Source organism: Bos indicus x Bos taurus, chromosome 10 (assembly GCF_003369695.1).
Source record: "Bos indicus x Bos taurus breed Angus x Brahman F1 hybrid chromosome 10, Bos_hybrid_MaternalHap_v2.0, whole genome shotgun sequence".
Classification (NCBI taxonomy): domain Eukaryota; kingdom Metazoa; phylum Chordata; class Mammalia; order Artiodactyla; family Bovidae; genus Bos; species Bos indicus x Bos taurus.
Genome location: NC_040085.1, coordinates 38695446 through 38710321, shown reverse-complemented (window position 1 = coordinate 38710321; position 14876 = coordinate 38695446). Strand labels below are relative to the sequence as shown.

Sequence of the window (14876 nt, the reverse complement as noted above, 5' to 3'; positions counted from 1 at the left end):
CAACCTCAAAGATAATGAAACATGACAATATACAGCCCTGACTGATCAGACTGGAGATAAGTTTCTGGTTGTTGTAATTAATGTGGTTTCAGTTCAGTTCAGTTCAGTCCAGTCGCTCAGTCATGTCCAACTCTTTGCGACCCCATGAATCGCAGCACGTGAGGCCTCCCTGTCCATCACCAACTCCCGGAGTTCACTCAGACTCACATCCATCAAGTCACTGATGCCATCCAGCCATCTCATCCTCTGTCGTCCCCTTCTCCTCCTGCCCCCAATCCCTCCCAGCATCAGAGTCTTTTCCAATGAGTCAACTCTTCTCATGAAGTGGCCAAAGTACTGGAGTTTCAGCTTTAGCATCATTCCTTCCAAAGAAATCCCAGGGCTGATTTCCTTCAGAATGGACTGGTTGGATCTCCTTGCAGTCCAAGGGACTCTCAAGAGTCTTCTCCAACACCACAGTTCAAAAACATCAATTCTTCAGTGCTCAGCCTTCTTCACAGTCCAACTCTCACATCCATACATGACCATAGGAAAAACCATAGCCTTTAGTTTTGGTTAACTGAGGAGCCTACCACTAACCTTGCAGATAAATTTATAACCACTTTCCTGCCATTGTCAGTGAAAGGAAGGCATCCAGGCAGGCCAAATGCTCATCTAGGCAGAGTCTATCTAGGTGGCATTAACTTTGGTCGTGTCAGGCAGTCAAGGTTTTTCAGACTTCAGAGTGAAGTAATTTATGGGGGCTAAATGCCGGATCCGGATGATAAGCAGTGTAAGTGATTACATTGCTAATTATGATGTCAGAGATTTTCCTTTCCCCTGAACAGAACATCTGTGCTGTGTCCAGTACATCTACTTACTGGTAGATGGGAAAAGCCCTTAGTGATGGAGAGGTGGCTCAGGGTAACATGGTCACAGCAGGGGTGGCACTGATCACCCCAGGAGAGAATTCATCTGGGACCTGGGAGGCTGGGCGAGGAGCTATGTTTGTCCCCAGCTGACTGACGTCACATTCAGGGCTGTAAGTCTCCAGCTTCCAGGGTGCCATGTGTCTCTGTCACAAGCTGTACAGAATCGACATAGTGCATTCCGTGACTCCTGTTCTCTTAGTTTAATGCTGATCATCCTGTCCCATGTTTTTTCCCTCTTCACACAATTTTAAAACTTTTTTTGTATATTAGCTCGGGTGTGACTGCTTTATTTTCCATTGAGCCTTGATCAGATCCACCTCCTTGATCCCCTCTTTGCTCAGGAAGACTTCCTGTCTCTGAAGATGGCTTATCTCAACTACTGGCCATTGGTTTCAGCAGTTAGATTGTCAGACTTTTTTTTTCCTGGCAGCAGGGTGGAGGGTAGAGGCGGTGTCTTGCTATTGTTAGCCTGCACTGATTTCAGTAAATAAAAGGAATGTAAGTCTGCCTTTGTTTGAAGTTTCAGGATGTTGCAGCTATGAGAAATATGAAAATTAATCTATGTGGTACTGTGTAGGAATGTTGGGACCTGAATTGTTTGTACTGAAAATCTGGACAAATTTAAATTTTCTTTTCTATGTGTTGTCTTAAATCCTCTGATAATATTTTTCTTATACTTTTATATTTCTTCTAAAGGTGGAAAGTAAATTTCTGACTAAAAAAAATTTTTTTTTTAATTTCTGAGTTTTTTGACATTCTAGGTAGTAGGAGTCTCTGAATATGTAAGACTGAATGGGTTTGTTAGTTGAAAAACTAAGTTGGAGCTTCACTGGGTTCTTTTGCATCTATAAATCAGTACTATAGGGAGATATTTCTCCCAGCAATCTTATCTGAGGTTATTGATGTTTCTCCCGGCAATCTTGATCCCAGCTTGTGCTTCCTCCAGCCCAGCGTTTCTCATGATGTACTCTGCATATAAGTTAAATAAGCAGGGTGACAATATACAGCCTTGAGGAACTCCTTTTCCTATTTGGAACCAGTCTGTTGTTCCATGTCCAGTTCTAACTGTTGCTTCCTGGCCTGCATATAGGTTTCTCAAGAGGCAGGTCAGGTGGTCTGGTAGTCCCATCTCTTTCAGAATTTTCCACAGTTTCTTGTGATCCACACAGTCAAAGGCTTTGGCATAGTCAATAAAGCAGAAATAGATGTTTTTCTGGAACTCTCTTGCTTTTTCCATGATCCAGCAGATGTTGGCAATTTGATCTCTGGTTCCTCTGCCTTTTCTAAAACCAGCTTGAACATCAGGAAGTTCATGGTTCACGTATTGCTAAAGCCTAGCTTGGAGAATTTTGAGCATTACTTTACTAGCGTGTGAGATGAGTGCAATTGTGCAGTAGTTTGAATATTCTTTGGCATTGCCTTTCTTTGAGATAGGAATGAAAACTGACCTTTTCCAGTCCTGTGGCCACTGCTGAGTTTTCCAAATTTGCTGGCATATTGAGTGTAGCACTTTCACAGCATCATCTTTCAGGATTTGAAATAGCTCAACTGGAATTCCATCACCTCCACTAGCTTTGTTTGTACTGATGCTTTCTAAGGCCCACTTGACTTCACATTCCAGGATGTCTGGCTCTAGGTGAGTGATCACACCATCGTGATTATCTGGGTCATGAAGATCTTTTTTGTACAGTTCTTCTGTGTATTCTTGCCACCTCTTCTTAACATCTTCTGCTTCTGTTAGGTCCATACCATTTCTATCCTTTATTGTGCCCATCGTTGCATGAAGTGTTCCCTTGGTATCTCTAATTTTCTTGAAGAGATCTCTAGTCTTTCCCATTCTGTTGTTTTCCTCTATTTCTTTGCATTGATCACTGAGGAAGGCTTTCTTATCTCTCCTCGGTATTCTTTGGAACTCTGCATTCAGATGCTTATATCTTTCCTTTTCTCCTTTGCTTTTTGCTTCTCTTCTTTTCACAGCTATTTGTAAGGCCTCCTCAGACAGCCATTTTGCTTTTTTGCATTTCTTTTCCATGAGGATGGTCTTGATCCCTGTCTCCTGTATAATGTCACGAACCTCCATCTATAGTTCATCAGGCACTCTGTCAGATCTAGTCCCTTAAATCTATTTCTCACTTCCACTGTATAATCATAAGGGATTTGATTTAGATCATACCTGAATGGTATAGTGGTTTTCCCTACTTTCTTCAATTTAAGTCTGAATTTGGCAATAAGGAGTTCATGATCTGAGCCACAGTCAGCTCTTGGTCTTGTTTTTGCTGACTGTATAGAGCTTTTCCATCTTTGGCTGCAAAGAATATAATCAGTCTGATTTCAGTGTTGACCATCTGGTGATGTCCATGTGTAGAGTCTTCTCTTGTGTTGTTGGAAGAGGGTTAGCAGATGACACCACCCTTATGGCAGAAAGTGAAGAGGAACTAAAAGCCTCTTGATGAAAGTGAAAGAGGAGAATGAAAAAGTTGGCTTAAAGCTCAACATTCAGAAAACTAAGATCATGGCATCTGGTCCCATCACTTCATGGGAAATAGATGGGGAAACAGTGGAAACAGTGTCAGACTTTATTTTTTTGGGCTCCAAAATCACTGCAGATGGTGATTGCAGCCAGGAAATTAAAAGATGTTTACTCCTTGGAAGGAAAGTTATGACCAACCTAGATAGCATATTAAAAAGCAGAGACATTACTTTGCCAACAAAGGTCCGTCTAGTCAAGGCTATGGTTTTTCCAGTGGTCATGTATGGATGTGAGAGTTGGACTGTGAAGAAAGCTGAGCACTGAAGAATCGATGCTTTTGAACTGTGGTGTTGGAGAAGACTCTTGGGAGTCCCTTGGACTGCAAGAAGATCCAACCATTCCATCCTAAAAGAGATCAGTCCTGGGTGTTCATTGGAAGAACTGATGCTGAAGCTGAAACTCCAATACTTTGGTCACCTCATACGAAGAGTTGACTCATTGGAAAAGAACCTGATGCTGGGAGAGACTGGGGGCAGGAGGAGAAGGGGATGACAGAGGATGAGATGGTTGGATGGCATGACCGACTCGATGGACATGAGTTTGGGTAAACTCTGAAGTTGGTGATGGACAGTGAGGCCTGGCACGCTGCAGTTCATGGGGTTGCAAAGAGTCAGACACGACTGAGCATATGGAGATAGTGCCAATAAGGAAAGGAAAAAATAAACTATTGTTACATATATTTATTTATTGTAGTGTTACTGAAAGGAAATGGTTTATGGGCTAAAGGTTAGTTCAAAGGTAATAACTTCCTGGAATTTACTGTAGATGAAAGATGCCAGGATATATTTCTGTGTGAGAGACCACGTTTGACTTCTACACTGAACGTGTCCCTCGACTCTGTACCCTTAAGCTTGCCTTTAAGGTGCCGGTATGTTTCTGCCCCTGCCCGAGGGTCTTCTGAAGCGGATGCCTGGGTGTCGATCCACGCACACTGAGGCACGTGTAGCACAGTCTGTATTCAGTGAAATCATGCTCCTTCCTTCCCTCCTTCTCTGTACCTGACTGCTGCAGATGTTGACGAATGCTCGGAAAACAGATGTCACCCCTCGGCCACCTGCTCCAATACCCCTGGCTCCTTCTCCTGCCGCTGCCAACCTGGATATTACGGGGATGGATTTCAGTGCACACCTGGTAAGGTCTGGGAGGCCTCCCCATGTAACTTTGTATCACTTAACTCTGACTTGCGGAGTGCAGGAAATAGTCTGAAGTCTGTTTTAATCTCAGTGGGGAAAATAAGTATGACCCTTGTAGGTGGACCCCGCTGGTTTACTCTAAGCTAGTAACCCCAGCCCTCTTCCCAACATGTTGATGGGGAATCACTCTTGCTCCTGCCACCTATAGAAGAGGTGCAGGGATCTGTTTTGTTCACCTTAGAGACCCCAGATGCTGCTGATGAACTTGTCTGTTATGGTCTAAGCACTCCCCGTCTGCATGGGGCGTGGGGTGTGGTTTCCAAGCACTCAAGAGTTCATGCCAACTGTAGGTTGCCAAGGCAGACTGCTGCTCCTTTGTTGAGTTGTTCAAAGATAGGAAGAATTTTTTCTTTTAATACAGAAGAACTTTATTAATGAAACAGCACTGGTTTGGTATCATTTTAACCAAAATAATTCCTATACAGATCCATGAGCTCACTATTCAAAGATCACTTTTTACCACTGAGGAAGGTTCCATAAGTACCAGTCTTGGCTTTTAATGTACGAGAGTAAGAAATGGAAAATTACTTCATTTTTTAAATTTTGATTACAGTTTTGATTTTGATCGCCAGTTGCCAGTTTTGATCCTTTCAATAATATGAATTATTATGGCCAAGACATTAGTGCTTCTAAGATTCATATAAGTAAACATTGGTAATGTTTGCTCTAGATGTCTATATACCCTTGCTTCCACTATAACATTCCTTTTTCTTTCCCCTGTTTCTGGGGAAAGATTTTTCAGGTCCCCGCCCTGCCTCCCCCCACCAAAAAAAAATACAGAGAAATTCCGTTTCACTCATGCCTAGTCTTTAAAAAGTCTTGATTAAATTCCAGCTGGGATTTGAAGAAATCAGATGATTGGGAGGTGCCCTAACAGAATGGTTCAGAATCCTGTTAAATTTATTAAGATAGGCATGTATTAAGGAGAGTGATCCAGAAGGGAGCCAAGAGAATGAGACGTTAATTACAGAAAGAGGGGCACGTTCCTTTGTGCAGACTCTTTCCCATGACCAGGCCTCTCTTGGTGCTGGTTTGGCCTTGGTCGCCATTTCTGACTAGTCTCATCTGCATAATAGGGCCTGCTTTCAAGGGTGAGAGAACACTCTGTGCCCAAAATTCAAAAGTATTTAAAACCCTGCCAGCCAGAAAGAGAAATAAATCCATGATTGGATTGAGAAACAGCTTGAAATAGTAAGCAATGACAGATGCCCACGTGTAAGTGACGTGAGGTACTCCTTTCCCAGAGGCTGACTGCTGTGTGTGCCTTGTTGGGTGGTCCCCCGAGAACTGATGATCTGAGTTTGGCATGTGGACCAGGGGTGATCCTGGCAACTTCTTCAGGGAATCCCACCCGGTGACAATGGCGAGTGTCTGAGGAAGTAGTATTTCCCTCTCTGGGTCCTGAGACACATCTGGGTGAGGAAGTCAGTCTTTTTTCTCCATGATGTTTTAAAAAGAGCTTTGCTTCCCGAGGGTTATGAGCTCCAGCAGCAACCTGGAGCTTGCCCCAAACATTGTGAGTCTTGGAGTTGTGCTCCTTTGGTTGGAGCTCTGAAGGTTTTATTCACCATCTTCTGGCTTTCCAGGTGCTCAAATGTAATGTTTCCAGCTGTTCTTTGAACTCACTGGAGGTTTTGACCAAAGGAGGGACATGAGATGACTTTATTTTTTTTTTTAAAGGGACTCTTTCTGGCTGCTGGTTGAGTTTACAGCAGGGCAGGGGGTGGGGAGCAGGAAAGATGATGGAAGCAGGGAAGCCAGTAAGAAGGCTAACATACGTAGTAATTCTGGCACGAGATGACAGGGGTAGATGTGGTAAGATGTGAAGATATCAGCTGACATGTTTTGATATATCAGATGTAGAGTGGGAGAAGGGAGTCAGGGTTTAGTGAGTCTGAGCAATGGAAAGATGGAGATGCTGTATAATGCTATGCAGAAGTCTAGGGGAGAGAAGCTTTGAGGGGAGAAAGCCCAGTTTTTGTTCTCCTCTGAGATCTGTTACACATCCACATGGTGATAGAAGTAGATACTTGGCTGTGTGATTCTGCAGGCTCTGAGTTGCAGGAATTAATGAAGGAAAAATACCTTCTATCAGTACTTAAATTCCTGTAGGTCGTCCTATCTTAGGAGACTGTCAAGTTAAACCACGTCAAGCAGAGTCCTCTCAGATAGAGAACTGCTGTATCTGGGACAGAGCCTTGGCAGCCCTGTAGAAGCAGTCTGGGAAAAAGCTGCTGGTAAGGAAGCTGCTCTGCCACGGAAGCTAACAAGAGTTTCAGCATGGTTGTGAGGAAGGAAGGAGGAAGGATGGGGAAAGATGCTGGAGAAAGGGAGGGACCAAGCAACACGACGGGAAGCTGGGGCCTCAGCTTTGAGATAAACCCAGGGCAGGGTGGCCAAAGGACTTCAAGGAGCTGGAGTGTCGCAGTCTGTATCAAGTTGTTTGCCACCAACTCTATGATCACACATACTAATTATAGTCAGTTTTACTCAATAGTTTTCCAGTGGACAGATACGTAGGGCCACACGTAAGCAGGGCATTTGGTAATACTTCCTAAGACACACCGGCCAGTCTCAAGACAGCCCTCTCAGATGCAGGTCCCAGAGTTTGAAACAGAAAGAATAAATATTGGCTTTAAGCATCATGTAGGCCACTGAGTCCCCAAGGAGAGTCCCCAGGAGTGCTGTTAGCAGAGGCCCCTTCCCAGGCTGAGCAAGGCCCGCACCCCAGATGTTACCGCCTCTTGTTCTTTCCTGATGTGGCTGGGTTGATGACATTCCTCCTGGCCTGAGGGTCACAGGAGCATCAGGACAACCCCTTCTCCTGATCCCCAGCAGAACCTCCTGGAGCACTTTGCTGCTCAGGGCCAGAATCCAGGGGCTTGGCTGAGGCCTCATTATGGACATGAGGAGGAAGAAGACGAGGAGGCCAGGCCTGGGGATCTTGAACCACATGCTACAGTCTGTCCTTGGCTCACACTCAAAGGCTTTTTGTCCACATCTGCTCAGAGCCCACCCAGAGGCCCCGGACCGTCTGTGAGCGCTGGAGGGAAAGCCTGCTGGAGCACTACGGGGGCACCCCCAGGGACGACCAGTATGTGCCTCAGTGCGACGACCTGGGCCACTTCACCCCGCTGCAGTGCCATGGCAAGAGTGACTTCTGCTGGTGTGTCGACCAGGACGGCAGAGAGGTGCAGGGCACCCGCTCGCAGCCAGGCATCACCCCTGCATGTAAGCACCCCAGGGCAGCCCTCCCTCCCCTCTGCCGTGTTGAGGTCCCTGTAGGGAAGCTGCCAGCTGTGGGTGAAGGTGGGGGAATGAGGGGCGAACAGGTCCAGTGGAAGAAGTCGCTGATGGGCTATGCTGATTTATAATCTTGTCTGCCCCAGATCCCAATGCGGATTTAACGTTTGGTTTTGTCATCAGCAGTTGCTGTGATTAGAACATCTGGAGCTCAGTTCAATATGTAGTCCCACTGCCTGTTCCCACTACTCTGAGCCCGGGGTGTAAGGGGACACGTGTCACCCTGGGGCCCCAAAGAGAAGCTGACACAACACTGGCTCTGGATGTATTTTTAAGGGGGATGTTCTGCTTTGTTCAAAGGGAAATACTTTGTCATCTTCCTCCCCAGTAATTGGCAGTGATTTGTATAATTGGTCTTTGGGAGAAAAAACCCTGGAAATTAGAATTTCTTTTAAGGCACATCTGGGGCACATCTGTCCAGGGTAAAGAACTGCTGATGTTTCTGGAGGCTCTGGCAAATGGGGAAGTAACTTTTCTTCTCCTCTCCACTGACCGTTTCCTTCGCTCTGCTCCTTCTACCTCCCTCTTCCTCACCACAGGTATACCCACCGTGGCTCCACCCACGGTCCGGCCCACACCCCGGCCCGACGTGACCCCTCCACCAGTGGGCACCTTCCTGCTCTATGCCCAGGGCCAGCAGATTGGCCACTTGCCCCTCAATGGTACCAGGCTTCAGAAGGACATGGCCAAGACCCTGCTGTCGCTGCATGTAAAGTGGACTTCTCCCCTGGGGGTGGGACTGTATTGGATTATCAGATCTGGGCAAGGTCTGAGGTGCGGGGGTGCTCCTCGAGGGCTTCTGTTTGGCAGTTGTCTTTGGGAACCTTACGCACAGAAGGGAGGGTGCTGTTGCTGGGAGCCACATTGGACTGATCAAGGCCACTTTCTCCAGTTGGTGTGTGGGGTTTCAGCTATGTGGAAAGTGAATTTCAGAGTTGTCAGGATACTGAGGCAGCGTTGGAGATCCACGGGAAAATGATAGGTTAACCCCAGCCCCCAGCGTTCTCTTTAAGCCATAGACATCTCTGCAGATTCTGGAAGTCAACTAGTGATAGCCTTGTTGCGGACCCCTGCCCTCCTCTTTGGTCCTGTTGATCAGCTGCTTATCTTCTCTGAATCTGTCATAGATGAAAATATGGGGAGCACGTGATCCTGGAGAGGAGGAGACAGGGCTTTCCCCAAGGGATGCTAGCTGCTTCCCGAGCTGACAGCTTCCCTATGGTCAACACACTCCATTTTGGAGCAGGGATTTCTTCACTAAGATGGGAGGAAAGAGAAGGGAGTTCAGCAGAAAGGCACTGACACTTATAATGGGTTCCCCTCCCCACTTTAAAGATTTGAATTGTGTGTTATTCCAGACACTAGCTGCTGATTTTTAGTTTCTCTACAAGATTTAAGTGGGACTTTTTCCTCCAAGAAATCTTGAAATCATTAATGGGCTTATGAATCCCATGATCCCCTGGGTTAATGGAGGCCTGTATAGATGTGCCCCCTTGCTCAAAATAGGTAACTTTCAATTTTCAAGTAAAATTGAAAATTAAAATCCTCCTATATAAAACTGCCCACTTTCCCACAGTAGCCTAATGCTGCTTTTCTTGTCCTGACTCCTCTCCCAGTCAGGCCACCCCCAGGAGGCTTTGTTAGGCAAGCAGGGAGCTTGCGAGACCTCAGGGACAGCCTCGGTGTTGGCTTTGCACATCTGCTGGGCTTCTCAGAGCAGGAGTCTGGGCTGGAAATTCAGTGAAGCAACTTCTGTGCAGAATTTTGGAAAGGAATATCACCGACTCAGCACTTAAAAAAGGATTTTGTCATTTATTTAGCAATAGGGAAGGAGGGGAGAGCTCCCAAGACAGAAGTCAGGTGGCCACCATTCCCCAGTTCCTTCAAGTTGTAATAGACTTTCTTTTACACTAGAGTACAGCCCAAGGACTGCTTTGTAGTAAGACGCAGAGGCGAGGGTTAAGGGTGTCTGCACTTCAAATAGCAGAAAGATCTCACTGACAGGGCAGGGGAGGATTGATTTCATTATATGTTGGCAAATTTTAGAGAGGCTTTTTCAAAAAGTGCTGGATTACATTTGGCAGTCAGTTTTTGTCCAGTGAAACATTACTTACTTTGCTGAGACTAGTATTTGTCCTCTAATCACTGAATGGGCTGATCTTTTCATGAAATCACTCTTGCTTTTACCACCACCAATAATAATGCTTATTGAAGGCTTACAATGTACTCATCACTGGTTGGGATACTTTGTAAGCTTTTATGGTATTAATGTTGATAGCAGCTGTGTGAAGTAGGTTCTGTTAACCTCTGTATGCCTTTGTCACCTTATCTGCAAAATGAAGGTAGTGCCGAAGGAAGTGGCCAAGCCTGGCGCTGGCTCAGGGAAGCCAGCCTCCATCGCCTATACTTCTGCCCACTGTGCCCCGCTGTCCGTAAAACCGTACAGTGCAGCTGGTCAATGCTGCCATGAACAAACGAGTGAGGTGGCTGAGCATGAAGTCGGGGGAAGTGCAAGGAATCCTAATTCTTCCAATTCTGTGTTTTGGTCACACAGGGCTCCATAGTCGTGGGAATTGACTATGACTGCCGGGAGAGGATGGTGTACTGGACAGATGTTGCTGGACGGACAATTAGCCGCGCCAGTTTGGAACCAGGAGCAGAGCCCGAGATGGTCGTTAACTCAGGTCAGCAGCTCCACCCAGAAGACACTTCCCATTTCATTTCATTCTACTCAGTCCAGGTTATTTGCTTGCTTTGTGCCTAAGTCTCCCATCTACCTTCTAGATAGGACTCTGAACAGGAAGGGTTTGTGTAGGAACTCAGGGAGTGGCCCCAGCCCTGGGGACGCTTGGTGCCACCAGGCTTGGGGTGGGGGGTGGGTCTTATGAGGGCAGAGTGAACATGAGGCTAGAGTGAACATGAGGCTAGAGTGAACTAGACATGGCAGGAAAACCACAAAGGACCTACCCCTCTATTCAGTCTGTTTTTTAGAGACTCTCAAGACCTTCCCCTTAACTGTGGGAACATAGTAGACCTCTCTGCTTCAGATTCTCCTTTCACAGCTGCGGTTGCTTCAGTCTTGCCTTTGTTTTATTTCAGGTCTAATAAGCCCCGAAGGTCTTGCCATCGACCACTTCCGTAGAACAATGTACTGGACGGACAGCGGCCTGGATAAGATAGAGAGGGCCAGGCTGGATGGCTCTGAGCGTCGGGCCCTCTTCCACACGGACCTGGTGAACCCTCGTGCCATCGCTGTGGATCCAATCCAGGGGTCGGCTGGGCTTCCCTAATTCTCCTGTTACCTGTTGACCCTCACTTGAAGCCCTTGGGTTCTAAGTACGGTGTAAGGAGGGTCAGAACATGAGCATAAAAGTGCACGTTAATTTAACAGTATTCACAGAGGATCTACTAGGTGTCAGGCACTGTTCAGGCAAAGACAGGGTCTGTCCTTTCGTGAAGTCTAAGTTCTACTACGTTCTAGGAAATAAGACAGTAAACTAATGAATAACAGAATAACAAGGAAATTACTAAGCCTGTGATGTGGTATGTAGAGAATTCAAGAGTATGTGAGAGAGACTGGGGGCTACTTTGGATCAGGCCAAGCCTGCGACTTCAACTGGAATGAGGTGGGTCTCCCTCCAGCAACACATTAGGAAATCCCAGTTGTTAAACCCATAGTGGGGTTACCTGTGTAAAATGGCGCAAGTAAGCAAAACTCAGACACCAGACGTGTTATTCCTCTGGCCCCATTTTCACAGTGGCAGTGGTTAACAGAACAGTTTCCTGTCTACAATAATTGCTAAGGTCATCAACTGGGACATATAACCTTCAGCTTTAACTTTCAGCAGTTTTTGACTCTGAAATTTGGATTCTATGCATTGAGGAAGGTTTATCTTTCTCCATTTCATTTACCACAGCAACCTGTACTGGACAGATTGGAATCGAGAAGCACCTAAGATTGAAATGTCATCTTTAGATGGAGAAAACAGAAGAATTCTAGTGAATAAAGACATTGGACTACCCAATGGTTTAACCTTTGACCCCTTCTCCAAACTGCTCTGCTGGGCAGATGCAGGTAATACTGTTGATGGAGTGCCAATACAGAACACTACAGCGTGCAGTGAGTGTGAGCACTCTGATTTTACAACAAAACCAGATCCCACCCTTCAGAACGTCTGGTTTAAATTTATAACACTACAGCAAATGCTCTACGCCTTTCACAGCAGCCGTCCCCAGCCTTTTTGGCACCAGAGACTGGTTTCGTGGAAGACGGTTTTTCCATGGCCGGGGGAGGACAGGACGTTTTGGGATGATTTGAGCAGGTTATATTTACTGTGCACTTTATTTCTATTATTAATTGTATTAGCCCTGCTTCAGATCATCAGGCATTAGAGCCCAGAAATTTGGGACCCCTGTTTTAAAGGACACTTTGTAACGATTGTTACAGTGAACTTCCTGAGGCCTTATGTGTATAAATGAGGCAGTAAGTTTGGGAGCTAGTTCGATGTCCAACTTATTTTTTTACTGCTTTCCCTCCCCCAACACAAGCACTTGGCACATCTTTTAGGTTAAAAATAAGTATTATACACTGTTGGAATCGACAGGCTTAGATAAATGAACAAAGGTTATTATTTTCTTTTCTCAGTATTACAACATCTATCAGATCAGATCAGTCGCTCAGTCGTGTCTGACTCTTTGCGACCCCATGAATCGCAGCACGCCAGGCCTCCCTGTCTATCACCAACTCCCGGAGTTCACTGTCTATAAATATCTGTTATTCTAACAGTCAGTATGCTGTTATGCTGGGGACATTCTTTGAAAAGCAATGTGGCAGGATGGCTTCCTTTAGTAATAAATTTGGGCTGCCTGTTCCCAGGTTCTCTCTCTCTGTTGTATAATTTCATTACTATTAGTACAACTGAAAAGATAACTTTGTTTCATTAGATACTAAAAAAAAAAAAAAAGCTGTTCTTAAGGAATTTGATTTTAATAAAAGGGACGAAAATGCAGGTGGGTCAATATTACAACCCAGCTGCCCAAAACAACAGTGATATTTTTAATAGGTATTTGAAATTTACTTAAAGGGTTCCATGAGAAAACGGCTTCCCCAGTGGCTCAGCTGGTGAAGAATCTGCCTGCACTGCAGGAGACCTGGGTTGGGAAGATCCCCTGGAGAAGGGAATGGCTACCCACTCCAGTATTCTTGCCTGGAGAACTCCATGGACAGAGGAGCCTGGTGGAATACACAGTCCATGAGGTCACACTTGGAAATTCTTGCCTTGTTTAGCTATTAAAATATTTACATTGAAAAATACAAGTCAGGCTAGTATTTTACTTTTTATTCCTGCATAGAAAATAATATAGTCTAAAAAAAAAGGATTTCAGTTAAAAGGCAGCCTTGGCTATTATCATACATTGCTTACAAAGGGCAGGTATTTATCCAAATATTTTAACAGTTTATGAGCTCACAGGTAGACTTCTTTAACACTGATTTAACTTTTATCTCTACTTCCTCCTCTGGGAGAAACTTAGCCAGGTTTCTGTAAATGCAATCCTGTTTTCCAAAACAGAATTAAGAGTTTAAATTCCAGTAAAAACTAGAATGCTCTTAAACAAACTGAAGACTGGTAATAGAACAGGAAAATTTTACAGTTTTTAATTTGTATTATTGCAATGGTGATAAAACATTCCACCTTTGTTTTCTCTGAGAATAAATTTACTTGCCACTGTTTTTGGTAAAAGAAAAAGAATTTTTTCATCATATAAAAGGACCTTTTTGTTTTAAAAGGAACTAAAAAACTGGAGTGTATACTACCTGATGGAACTGGACGGCGTGTCATTCAAAACAACCTCAACTACCCCTTCAACATTGTGAGCTACGCAGATCACTTCTACCATACCGACTGGAGAAGGTAAGCCTGACACACTCTGGACAAGCCTGAAAAGGCAAACTGTCCTGGAGGAGACAACACTTGTTGTACCACGTTAGTAAGTGACTTTAGTAATTAAGCCCTATGCTTAAGGTTTTTTTTTCATTCTTTCTTCATTAGTACATAACATTCTTCAAGTGTTACTGAAGACTTTTATATCACCCAGAAATTTATGAGGTCTGCCATTTTTAAGCTACATGTGAGCAATACTATTTGGTAATAAACTATCCAAAAAGCAAGGACATTAGTCTGATCTTCAGAGAATAAAAAATGACATGGACATATTAGTTGCTCCCCAGGAGAATGAAAAATACTACACCTTACACTAGTTTGCTAAGAGGAACTGGGAAGCATTAAAAATAAGTGTATGTCCTTCCACTCCACCCCCAGCAATTCTGATTTGAACAGTGGTTCTCAAACTGTAGCATGACATCAGAATTATCCTGTGCTCTTGACAAAGCATATTGATCAGTCCCATTCTAGAATCTGAGTAGGAGCCCAAAGAATCTGTACTGCTATCAAGTTCCCAGATGATGTAGATCTGAGGACTACTTTGAGAATCACTGATACAGACAGATCTTCAGAATCCGAGTCACAAGTCACAGTTAATTTTAAAAATGTATTTGAGAAGTCTGGCAGAGATTTCGCTTATTGATAAACTGACTTTTTCTACCCAGTCTTTAATCCTATGAATTCACTCTTCCTTTCTGTTACCAGGGACGGTGTTATAGCAGTAAACAGAGATACCGGCCAGTTTACTGATGAGTATCTCCCAGAGCAGCGATCTCACCTCTATGGGATAACTGCAGTCTACCCCTACTGTCCAGGTAAACAGCTGCTCAGGCAGCTCCTTTTGGATCAGCGGAGTAGAGGATAGATCTAGTAGCTGATCACCCTTGGCCTGCTGCCACCACCAGTGAGAGCCATTCTGAGCTAGAAAAGCTCCTGGCCAACACATAGGGGTGACCATTCTGCTACCTTAAGTCTACCAAGCTTATTTCCCCTTTAA

At 44.9% G+C, this 14876-nt stretch overlaps 1 protein-coding gene across 1 annotated transcript in view; it reads left to right on the top strand.

Moving 5' to 3' along the window:
- NID2 (nidogen 2) overlaps positions 1-14876 on the top strand; it is a 92684-nt gene that overhangs the window by 77051 nt on the left and 757 nt on the right. Inside the window, exons 12-19 of the mRNA XM_027553752.1 lie at positions 4453-4572; positions 7644-7865; positions 8477-8646; positions 10492-10621; positions 11037-11208; positions 11855-12012; positions 13726-13849; positions 14585-14694. Of these exons, the coding sequence (XP_027409553.1) occupies positions 4453-4572; positions 7644-7865; positions 8477-8646; positions 10492-10621; positions 11037-11208; positions 11855-12012; positions 13726-13849; positions 14585-14694 (1206 nt within the window). The remainder of the gene's footprint in view (positions 1-4452; positions 4573-7643; positions 7866-8476; positions 8647-10491; positions 10622-11036; positions 11209-11854; positions 12013-13725; positions 13850-14584; positions 14695-14876) is intronic.